Genomic DNA, 12137 nt, shown 5'->3' on the forward strand with positions numbered 1-12137 from the left:
TCACAGCGGTGTCAGAGGTGCCATTGCCAGCACAGCCCTAGGGCGGTGTCAGAGGTGCCACAGCCAGCACAGCCCTAGGGCAGTGTCAGAGGTGTCACTGCCAGCACGGCCCTAGGGCAGTGTCAGAGGTGCCACAGCCAGCACAGCCCTACAGCGGTGTGAGAGGTGTCACTGCCAGCACGGCCCGACAGCGCTGTGTCAGAGGTGCCACTGCCAGCACAGCCCTACAGTGTTGTCAGAGGTGTCACTGCCAGCACGGCCCTAGGGCAGTGTCAGAGGTGCCACTGCCAGCACAGCCCTACAGCGGTGTGAGAGGTGCCACAGCCAGCACGGCCCCACAGCAGTGTCAGAGGTGTCACTGCCAGCACGGCCCCACAGCAGTGTCAGAGGTGTCACTGCCAGCACGGCCCTAGGGCAGTGTCAGAGGTGTCACTGCCAGCACGGCCCCACAGCAGTGTCAGAGATGCCACTGCCAGCACGGTCCGACAGCGGTGTCAGAGGTGCCACAGCCAGCACGGCCCTAGGGCAGTGTCCGAGGTGTCACTGCCAGCACGGCCTCACAGCGGTGTCAGAGGTGCCACAGCCAGCACGGCCCTAGGGCAGTGTCCGAGGTGTCACTGCCAGCACGGCCTCACAGCGGTGTCAGAGGTGCCACAGCCAGCACAGCCCTACAGCGGTGTGAGAGGTGCCACTGCCAGCATGGCCTGTGCCAGCGCAGCATCACCCGGCACCACCCGCCGTGACGGAGGCGCGGCCGTGCCTAGCGGTATCCCTTCACCGAGCTGTATATTTCTATATATTTCTATATATTTCTATATATTTCTATATATTTCTATATATTTCTATATATTTCTATATATTTATGTTTACATTTGTTTATTACTCGTCTATTTCCTTGTCGCCACTCCCGGGTCCCGTCGGTGCCCCACACCCGGCCCGGCACCCCTTGCCAGGGCGGCTGCGCGGGGCCAGCCGCAGCCCCGCGCCGAGTTTCCGCCGCCGTGTCCTCCGCTCCCCCGCGGCCGCCCGGCGCGTTTCCACGGGCCGCCGCTGAGCAGCATGGCGGCGGCGGCGGCCCCTCCTGCCGCCCGCGCTCTGTAGGCGGCGCGGCGGCGAGGGCGCTCCCGGGCAGCGGCTCCGGCGGCGCCTCCGCTGCGCCGCGTCCCGCGCTCCCCCTGCTCGCCGGGGCCGCGGCGGGGGCGGCCGGGCTGCGCTGCGCTGCGCTCCGCCCCGCCGTGCGGGGGTGTCTGGGCGCCCGGGAGCAGCACGGCTGCTGCAGTGCCGCGGCGGCCGAGCGGAGCGCAGCGCCGGAGCCGAGGGTGCCCGGGGGGCTCCTCGGAGGGAGGAGAGGAGGAGGGCGCGGGGTCGCGGGTGCCCACGGCACCGAGAAGCGGAGACGCGCCCGGGAGCGGGAGCATGTCGCTGCAGAGCCCGGCGGCTGCCGCCGAGCTGTCCCCCGGCCCCGGCGAGGGGCATCCGCCGGGCGCGGAGCTGAGCCAGGGCAGCGCCGCCGCCCCGGCAGCCGAGGAGGGCGGCGAGGAGGAGGAAGAAGAGGAAGAAGGGGAGAAGGAAAAGGAAAAACAAAAAGAAAAGGAAAAGGAAAAACAAAAAGAAAAGGAAAAGGAGGGAGAGATACTGCCGCCCATCCCGTCGGCGTCCACCGCGGCGGCCGGGGTAGGTCCCGTCAGCGCCCGGGCAGCCGCCCGCGGGCCCGCCTGCGCCTCTCCGTGCTCGTTTGCTGTGTTTGCCGCTTTATTTGGGAGGGGAAAGGGAAGGGGGGAAACATCGTCTTCATTTTCTTTCATGTTCCTTTCCGTTGAGAGGCTTTCATTCAAGTTTCTTAAAAATAACAAGTGCATCTGTAAGCAATGACATAATGAAGCTATAAATTCTCCATCCGCTTATAGTTAACATTTTACAACGGTCTGTTCTGTCGGGTTAGTCATGACTGAGGGTTTGCAGCATTGTGAATGTTCATTAAGGGTTCTCGGGGGTGGAGGGTTTCAGCTCTAATACGCTAAATGGCAAGAGAGGTAGCTGGGAAATACTTCTCTATTTTTAACTTTTTCTTTAAAAATCTTTTCCGGTTTCTTGTGTTGAAGCAAAGATGACAGAACATTTTGATGAAATGACGAATGAATTAACGCAGGGAAAAAAATGGGGATAGGATATTTTCCTATAGCTTCATTTCAGAAACGTTTTCTCAGGTTTTTAATTATAGCAGAGTTGTGCTTTTCTTTCTACTGACCATACAATATTACAGAAAACAAAATTTTTCTGTCACGAGTTGGATATCTTAAACAGCTTGACATTAGAACTTGTGGTAAGTTACTTCGGTTCAACAACATAACAAAAATGTTACTAATCTTGCAGTAATACACTTAGGAGATTTTAGTTCAGTTTAGCAGTTCTGATAAGCATGTGACTTATGAGAAATTATCATTTATTTAAATTCATAATTTGAATTTAAAAGGTTGCACATATAATATTTATAACTGTCAGGAAATAATTGTGATGTTAAACTAAGTAATTGTATGCAAACTCCTTAGAGCAATTCTGCCAATTTTGTGTTTTGCCTAAACGTTCCAATCTGCTGAAAGACTTTCAGCTTTGTAAATCTGTCAGAATGTGTAAGAATGTGTTTATTCTTGTGATTCAAATACCGATTTGGTGGGAGAAGTCTGTAATGGACGAGTGCCCAGGAGTTATTTTTACCTTTGAATATCTCCACCTGAGACTTAAAATGGCAAATTAAAGATACAAATGCTGGCCTAAAATGTGTCAGGCTTAGCTCAGCTAATGAAATGTGTGCCCCTGGGTGGCCACGTAGATAGAATTGCAGCTGCCTAACAGAATAAGGAGAATTTCTTTGTAGCTGGACATCCGTTGTACCTCTGAAGTGATGCCCGCAGGCCGAAGCTGTCTCAATGGACCTGCTGCAGAGGAGCTCAGAGCTGGCTGGGTGTGGTTGTGTGTCAAGCGCAGGGCGGGGTTTGAATTTACCTAGAGCCTTATTTGGGTTCAGTAGTATGTTACGGGGGAGAGAGAGAGAGTTTTGTGGAGAGATGTCATAGACTATCACTAAAGGGGTGATAGTTCGGGTGTCAGCATTCAGATTCTGGAAAGAAACTTGTGGAAAGCTAAATCATTTGCTCCCCAATAAATAGGAACAATTAGATACTTCTGTAAAGGAAAAACAGTCCAAAGTCATAGCTTTCAAGCTATGAATGAAAGGGAAAATCCTGCTTTTTGTGCAGCCCATTGCACTGTCACATGCCTTTTGGAAATCTGAGTGTCCTCCATGTCTTCTTGGACAGGGAAGAAAATCTTCTCATCCTCACTAGTCTTTGCTTGTCATATACATAAGGGTCTTAAGTAAGCAATGTTAGGGCTAACACAGGATTTTCAAGAAACTCTTCTGGATGATCTTTTGTCTCTTCCGAGAAAACAGTCTGTATGTGCTCTTTGCAAACATTTTGACTTGTTTTCACCATTTCATTTAACGTCAATAGTGAAAAATGCAGTTTTATAAAGTATAATGCTATACTCCAGTCTTATGGAGACCTTCATGTTTTGGAAAACATCCACTAAGAAACCAGCAGAGTTGTGGCTTATTAATATGATCTTAAAACAAGGCTAAAGATAACTTTGATCTGCTTATTTCCTCTAAGCATATTCATTCCTTTTACTGGATATTCAGTTTTCTGATGGCAATGTGCTTGTAGAGTCTTAGGCTTAAAAGCTCAGTGACCTCCTACAAAATTTTTAAGTATGACATGGTGCTGTGCACTTGCCCTAGATTACTCCCTCAGGGGTTGTCAGTGTTTCTCATTAATGAGCATGAAGTTTGCCTGCAGGGCCTCCCAATAAAGCCTTTGTCCATATGTTTGTTTAGTATTGTTGGAACTGCACTTGAAACAGGATGATGGAGTTAGAGAGTGCATGCAGTTTTTGTTCTTTATGATCACTGCTGAGGGAGGTGGCAGTAAGGAGAAAGTTTTTTAAAAACTGTCCACCTATAGTGTTTCAGTGACATGGCTGGAGTAAAACCTAGAAAGCTAAGTCAGTCAAAAAGGCTGACACAATAATTTATTTAAGAAAAAACTCCTTTTTTCAATTATCTCTGCTATCCATTCCCTATTAATCATAATTAGACTAGTCTGTGCTTCAGAGCTTTTCTGCCTGGAGCACACATTTTGTGACAGAGCAGATTAACCTCAGATCTGGATTTGTTTAGAAGTTATTTTTCAGTTGCTAATGTTTGTCCAGGGTCTGTTTTTCTCAGGTCAGGTGCCAGGTGACTTTTAAGAATGATCTTAATGATATTTCAAAGATTATAGACTAAAAGGAAATGTTAATCTGAAAATCACACTGTAATTGCATTTTATTTTGTAACGTTGTTGCATATAAGGAATTTGGAACTGGAAATTGAAATTTTGTAAAAATGTCAATTTTAGAAATTTCAATTTGTAATTTTTACAGCCAGAAGTCCTGATGATTGTTCAAATTTACAATTTAGCGAGTTACAAGCCACAAAAAAATAGCTGCATGTGCCACAGTTATTTAAAATTCCTGGCAGTGTACCAGCTTGTGTACACTGTGGTGTGGTAGGTTTATGGGCTGTGTTATTACCCTTCTGGTGGTTTTTCAGGATGTTGTGGTGGAAGTCAAGTGCTTTTCTTAGAATGAATGATGTTCTAAGATGATGATAGGTTTTAGCTTTTATATACTTTGTCTGCATGTCTTAGTCAAATGTATTTCTGTTAAGGGGAAAGGGAGATGTACATGTTCAAAAATTTTGATAGGATATTACATAAATTATTCTAGAATATGTATTCTCATTTGCAGAATTAAAGTTTTGATTTGTGTGGAAACATTTTTCTAACTGAGAGCACAGATGCCAGATATCAGGAAAATGAGTCTTTAGGTTACTGTGAGGTTGAAAATCATGGTGTGCAGGAGGTGTGTGTATTTTTTTTTTTTTAGTTGATTTACCTTCTCCTGATATTAATTTATGACTTGGAACTGAGATGAAAATTAAAATATTTATTGTAAGACTTCTTGGGCAAGCCTCTTAACCCCACCTATGCTTTACAAGTTCTGTAGTAAGTAACTGCATCTAATTGCACCCAGTGCTGATTAACCAGACTTACTGGCACAATCCTTTGGAAGTCTGATGTGTGATTTCACTTCTGTTTGCTGTTAAAACACATTAGTGCTCAACACTTCCTAGCAGACAGTTGTGCTGGCTCCTTGGTGACAGCATGTACAGGTGCTCAAGCAAGGAGTCTTTTAGCACTTTGTTAACCAATGTTTGTTGGTCAGCCTCTCTTCAGTGGCAGCAGATGCTGACCATTTTGAATCATTAGGGAGTTTTGCCTGGGTGATTAGTATTGAAATTTTTTTAGCAAGTTAGGATATTTGGCCTCACGTTTCATGTCTTGGGAAATTTGTCTAAACTACTTGAATATATTACGGCTATTTGGAGAAAGGAATATGTCACTTTCTTCTGTTTAAACTGAGCTGAATGTAGTAAGAAGTATAAAAGTAGACATTAGGATGCAGAAAGTTAGAATATCATCGACATCATCCTAATTGTATTGTGTTTTCCTCACACTTATCCAAGGATGTCTTCATATCCTGCAGCTTAATAATTGAGTTTTCTAATGTAATGGAAAGGAGTTTTTATGGTACCTCTCCTGAGGTACTTGCAGAATCTTTATTTATGAGAAAACTTGCAGAATCACTATTTGTGTCTTACTCAGTTATTACCAGTCTGATTTCAAGATAAAAGGTATTTAAGAATTATGTGTAATACTTCACTAGGAAGATTACTCTAGCAGTAATGTATTAGCCCTTTAGAGCCTACTGTCATCTTAATTACAGGGGTTGGAGGAAGGAGCCAAAAATCAGTTTTCCACTTTCAGCAATTTCATCACTACTATCAACCAAAAGAAAGAAGGCATCGGAAACAGAAATTCGCCTACACAACTTGTTATACCCAACATCAAAAACGGTAAGAGAAAAAAAGACCTGTGTTACTTAGTTACCAAGTTTAGAAGGTGCTCAGTTTTCTGCCAGTATTTATATTGTGGTAGTGCCAGAAAATCTAGAAATCTAGATTTCATTAAATTATGCTTTGTACATTGTACAGGCAGTGATATATATGATAGCCCATCTTCATTAGAGGTTATGCCATAGAGACAAGTTGGATAAGAAAAAACAAATAGACCTGGAGGATGAAATAACTGCCTGAAGTTTTAAAGAAAGGTACTGATTTGGCAGTCTGTCTGCAGATATTCTTTGTCTAGTTGCAATCAGGCAGTGTCTCTAGAAATTGTCAGATCTTTGGAGAAAATAGTTTTATTGCCATCTGAAAGATGGTGGGAATGAGGCAAGAATAAGGCTTTTAAGGGAGAGAGTTGCTGAGAGATTATGTTTTTCAGTGAAGATGAAGGCCAGTAATAGCAAAAAATAAAATGCACAGGCAACAACTGGTAAATTTTGAAGAGCTCTATAAGTGAGAAGGAAGGTTGTTGTACTATGATGAAGTAACAATACTTGATGAAAAGATAGAAAGTGTAGCTCTGTATTCAGTATGGTAGGCTAGAATCATGACATTTAGATGAGAGGGTGTTGTGGTCAGACCTATTTTGCTGTAGTTCACTAGGTCTTTGCAGCAGTCACAGAATTTGAGGCAAAAAGGAAGCTGAACTGAGAGATCTCAGTGACTTTGAAACAGAACTGTTGACAGGTATTGTCAAAGTTGTGCAGAAAAGGTTGTGTATAACTTGCAGCATTAGATTCTTACTAAAATAATCTTTTATTAGTCCTGTTAGCTATACTGCAAAACTAAAAGTCAGTGCAAGACTTTTTTTTTTTTTTTTTTTTTTTTTTTTTAATGGGGTAAAGAGGAGCTTTCTACTTCCAAATAAAGCACAATCACTGAAACTCAAAAGGTGTGAATGATACCTCAGACAGGATTTTTTTGCTTAGTTCAAATTGCTTTGTACCACAAAGGAAACCACAGTGGCTGGAGATAGCCAGTAAAGAATTCTCCCACTGTGGCGTAACATACCAAAAATCTGCTTCTCCACTGACCCCTCCCCTCTCCTTTTTTTTTTTGGTACCTAGCAAGAATGATAAACTCTAAACACCACTCTCTTGAAGTGCCCTCAATTTTGCTGCAAACAGTGCTATCCCAGTTGTAATTACTGTCTCATAAGTACTTAGTTGTTAATTTTCACCACACTAACACATGGCAATATTTATTATGATCAAGGATATGTTCTTGAAATAGAGCTCAGTGTGTAAAATTGAGCAGATGCTGTGGTAGTTTCAGGATCAGAGTAACCTGCCTATATAAAACCAGAATATTTTTAGGAACAGTTGAAGATTAATTCAAAATATTTTGAGGCAGCATTTCTGTGGAGAAATTTAAACAAATGTATCAGTTAAAAATGCTTCTTTTGCTAATCTGGCATTCAAGAAAAATGCTTGATTGGTGTTTTGGTGTTTGGGCTTTTTTGCACTTTGTCTATACATATGCTATCTCTGAACACATGTAGCTGTATTTATATGTGTATATATATAGGCATATGCTGGTAATACTTCAGACTTAGGTTCAAAGAATGTTAATTTCAATGAAAACAAAGGTGTGGAAAATCTAATGCTGGTAGATACAGCATGAAAAGTAGGGAGATGTTTGTGTGCTACATAGCTGCCACATATAACTAGTCTTCTAATGTGACAATGATCTGGTGTGAAATTTATATACTAAATAGATTGTTCTAGTTCTTTTTTAATGTTACAAATACAGTAAGTGAATTTTGTTTGCTTTATCTTCTTTGAAAATCTTCATCAGCCAGCAGGTGTGTTGTTCACAATGAAAATAATTGCAGTATTTATTTACCCTGAACTTCCCTGGACTACTCAATTCTGCTTTGTATCGGTGAGATTTTCTTCACCAAAGTTTTTGATCATTCTTAAGCAGTCACGCATTGCTGAATCTTCTACTTGATGTAACTGGGCAAGAAGCCAGAAATTACTGGTTTTTCTTGTCTTGTAATTTTGTGTTATTGCTGTTTATCAACTCAATAAATGAAGTTTCCCATTTCTACTCAATGAAAGTCAAGTGACGGATCTTAATTAGTATTCTTTACTGGCACAAGAGCAAATAAATTTGTATACAAATAAACTTGAATGATGACAAAACATTCTGAAGTTGACCATATGTGTTAAAGATACTATTAAAAATCAATTTTAGTATGTGTAAATTAAACTGCATATATTTCAAAGAAAATTGCATTGCTGACAGGGTGCAAGTTACCAGCTCAGCACCTGCAGCCTCAATTTATTGAATTGAGAAGCAGCATCTGCCAGCAGATGTCTCTTCTGCTGATGTAGAAAGAATATTTTCCTCATTTCAGTGTGTTCAGCTGGTTGTAGCTCAATGTTCAATCCATTTAAAATTGAGAGGACAGAATGAGATTTGAATGAAAAAGCTTGTTATTCTCAGAGTCTAAAAATAAGATAAATTCTTTGATTCTTTGAAATCAGTCCATCCTTCTTACAGAGAATGTTGTTCAGTAGCAGAAAATTTAAATAATTGGATTGTTTGGCACCTTGGCTTAGATTAATTTATTATCTGTGTGTCTGCTTTGTTTTTTTCAATTATTACTCTTATCTTAAAATAGTTAAAATTCCAGCTGTGACAATGGACAAGGTTCCATATCAGAAATCAGTGCCATCATCAGGGTTCTGAGGGCAGTTCTGATCTATTATCTCATGAATGGTGGCTGAGTTAAGTCACAGTGACAGTGTCTCTGTCATGAGCATGAGTGAAATAAAATCTGCTCTTGGATTCAAGGGACATTCTTAGCATCTGTTTGCTTGCTGTGACAAGTGGAGTAGGCAGCAGTATAGTGATACTACTTTGATGTTTAGTTAATTAAAAAAACCCAAATCTTCAAAAAGCCATAGCAGGGTCTTAGAAAATTAATAGAGGATTTTCATTAAATATGTATGGCTTTTGAGAGCGCTTTTATTTTATATAGTGTATTTTATCCCAAACATATGTCACAATTCTTGTAAATGCTTTTAAAAATGAGCAGCATAAATCAGACAGTAAGACTGTTTGAGAATGTTTGTGAAGACACTGTCAAAATGAGTGTTGGAAACGCAGTGGAAATCTTTTTTCATGTTTTGGGTGGGCTTACCTTGGCTGACTGCCAGACACCCACCAAGCTGCTCTGTGGCTTCCCCTCCTCAACAGGACATGGGGAGAAAAAAATTTGAAAAAGCTCATGGGTTGAGATAAAGACTGGGACTACAAGGATATTAATTTATTGCCAGTTAAACAAAACAGAAACAAAACTCAAAACACCTTCCCCTTCCCTGCTTACCACACCTTCCCCTGTTCTCAACTTCTGTCCAATTCTGCCAGCAGCCTGATCAGGCATGGGCTCTCCACTAGCTGCTGAGGAATCTCTGCTCCACACCCTGGAGCACCTCCTCCTTCTTTTCCACTCACGTGGGTGTCTGTAGAGTAGTTTCTTTCTCTTTTTTTCTTCCTTTTTTTTTTTTAATCCCTCCCCTCTCTCAGCTACTGTGCAGCTTTTTTTACCCTTTCCTAAATATATTGTCACTGGGGTGCTACCAGTGTCACTGCTGGGCTGCACTCTGGCCTGTGCTGGGTGCGTTTTGGAGCTGTCGGACACAGAGGCAGCCTCATCTCTCTTCTCACAGCAGCTGCACTGTTGCCAAGTCTTGCCACACTAATCTGATCTAATATTCTCAGATCAAATAAAAAGGAAGGAGTAGAATAGAAAGACCTTAGCAAAGCACTGCTAGTAGTACTATTACATATATATATATAGCCTATTCTAATAGGCAGCCAGATTTATTGAGAATCAATCAAAGATGCTTCTGTTTCACCACTAATTCTCTGTAAGACAAAAAAAATTGCTTTTCCCATTTAGGTTTTTGGAGAGATTCTTCATGGAAGCTGTAGGTGATTCACAGTTATCTCTAGCTAAAATTCTGTATCACAGTGTAGAAAAATGGACTGAAGTCGTGTCCTTGTATGATAGTCGGACTTTGGTATGGTTGAGCATGAGATTTTTCTTAGCAGTAAGGAGCACCAGTGTTGCAGTTTGTATATTAAATATTTACAATCTGTATTGGAACTACAATAATGAGCAACATTGCTATTTTTATTAATTAGCCAAATTTTCCATCATGTCTGCATGCACACATGGTAAGAAAATTTTTTTTTTTAAAGAATTAGAATTAAACACTTGGAGTTTCCTTTTTTCCTAGTGCCAGTTTATTTGTGTTAGATGCATTGTATTTACTGTTCTTTACCTTTCTTTTAAGGGAGAGACCTGCCACCTCTTTGCCTCGATGTACGGCAGAAGCAGCGCATGTCTATAGATACCTTACCCCAAGAACTGAAAGCACCATTTCCTCCTGAGCCTTCCCTTCCAATTCGAACCAAAACTGTGAAAGATTTTCAGTAAGTTATGCTGGTGTTCCTAGAAGTGTGCTTTCTTCCTTTCTTTGGAATTCTTTTCATTTTGACCTGATTAATGCATTTGATTTTGTTAATCTCAAATGAGGAAACAGTTTCAGTAAGACTGGCAAGGAGGTAATCTGGTTATATGGTGGGATTGATAACTCTGTTACTGTGAAAACTATAAAAATATTTTTTCTAGCTTGAAATGTATGTTTCGTACAGAAAATGGCAAAACATATACTTCAGAATTAGAAATGCAGTGAACATCTAGTTTTTGCAAAGAATTATTATGGCTTATTGTAGGCTGGCAAATCTCTTGCAGTCTTCAATGTTTTGGTTATACTGGCAATTATTTCTCTCTCACACTTTTGAAATGTTGTGCTTCCAGGGTTTTTTCCAAGTTTTTTGATTATTCAGTGTGTATTTGGTGGGAAAGAAAAAGAGGTATAATGGAAGATTTGCAAAGAGGTGATCCTTTACTGATATTCAAGTGATCCAAAGAGCTGAATTTTTTTTCACATTCAGCTTTTTGTATCTATTGACTATCGTCTCTAGACAACCTGTGGCAGAGTTTGTAAAAAACTCCTTTCTTATATCTAATCTAAATTAACCCTTCTACAAGTTAAAGCCATTAGCCCTTGTCCCTTGTGCATTTGAATCCCCAGCTGTGAGCCCCTACCACTTCTCCATTTCCCCTCTCCCACGGTTGCCATCCTCCAGGCAGAGCTAGGTCCTCCTCAGTTGGATCTGGAGGCTGCTCCCTGTGCTGAGCTGGGTTAGGATTTCCCCATGCTGAGGATTTCTTGCACAGCCTGCAGCAAAGTGAGAGGAAGCAGCTTCTAGGAGAAGGCCTTGCACAAGTCCAGGTAGACAATATCATTCATATCCATCATCCACCAGCGCTGTAACTCTCCTGTAGAAGGCCACCAAATTTGTCAGGCACAATTTACCCTTAGTGAAGCCACTTTGACTGTCATTGGCCACCTTGTCATGTGCCTAAGATTAAGTTCTGTTTGAAAAATTCTAAAAGAAATAAAATTTTGAAGAAATTCTAGTGAATTTGAGTAGTTTAGGAGCCCTCATACTTAAATTACTCTGAGAAACTTTATCATGTTAGTGTAGCTACAGCTTAATTCTGTTCTGTTCTGCTAATTATTTGTCCTAACACACTGAACTGTGACATTTTGAATTAACATTTTAAATAAAAGACATTGCTCAGGTGTATCAAACACAAACTCAGCTTTTGTTCTCCTCTAGTGCCATGATCTTTAAATGACAAGAAAGAGGTTAGAAAGATACAGATATTATACTTGTCTGTCTTCTAAGTGTTCTTAGTGAGAAAAGCTTAAAGTTACAGTGCATTCTAAAGTCTAAGTGGCTGGAAAGATCAAACCATTTACCAATATTTGAATATATTTTCTCTAGGGATGATATGGAAAAGTCGAAGGCATCGGGAGATTGGAAAGCTGTACATAATTTTTATTCTACAACTTTTGATTCTTTCTTGGAGATAAATGCTGCATTTAAGGTAGAAAATAATTCCTCATACTATTTAGTAATTACAGTACTTTGTATCTTCAAAATGTTTCCAAAAATACCTGTTAAAGTAAAGGTATTCAAG

General features: G+C 41.2%; 1 protein-coding gene across 2 annotated transcripts in view; it reads left to right on the forward strand.

Moving 5' to 3' along the window:
- Positions 1 to 1191: 1191 nt before the first annotated feature.
- The window catches only part of HECTD2 (HECT domain E3 ubiquitin protein ligase 2), a 33354-nt gene continuing 22408 nt past the window's right edge, over positions 1192 to 12137 (forward strand). Inside the window, exons 1-4 of one of the 2 annotated variants that reach the window (XM_056495219.1) lie at positions 1192 to 1674; positions 5887 to 6016; positions 10378 to 10516; positions 11942 to 12044. In XM_056495219.1, coding sequence (XP_056351194.1) covers positions 1417 to 1674; positions 5887 to 6016; positions 10378 to 10516; positions 11942 to 12044 — 630 coding nt within the window. In that variant the 5' untranslated portion in view covers positions 1192 to 1416. The remainder of the gene's footprint in view (positions 1675 to 5886; positions 6017 to 10377; positions 10517 to 11941; positions 12045 to 12137) is intronic. The other variant, XM_056495218.1, reaches the window with a different exon arrangement.

The sequence above is a fragment of the Oenanthe melanoleuca genome, chromosome 6 (assembly GCF_029582105.1).
Source record: "Oenanthe melanoleuca isolate GR-GAL-2019-014 chromosome 6, OMel1.0, whole genome shotgun sequence".
NCBI lineage: Eukaryota > Metazoa > Chordata > Aves > Passeriformes > Muscicapidae > Oenanthe > Oenanthe melanoleuca.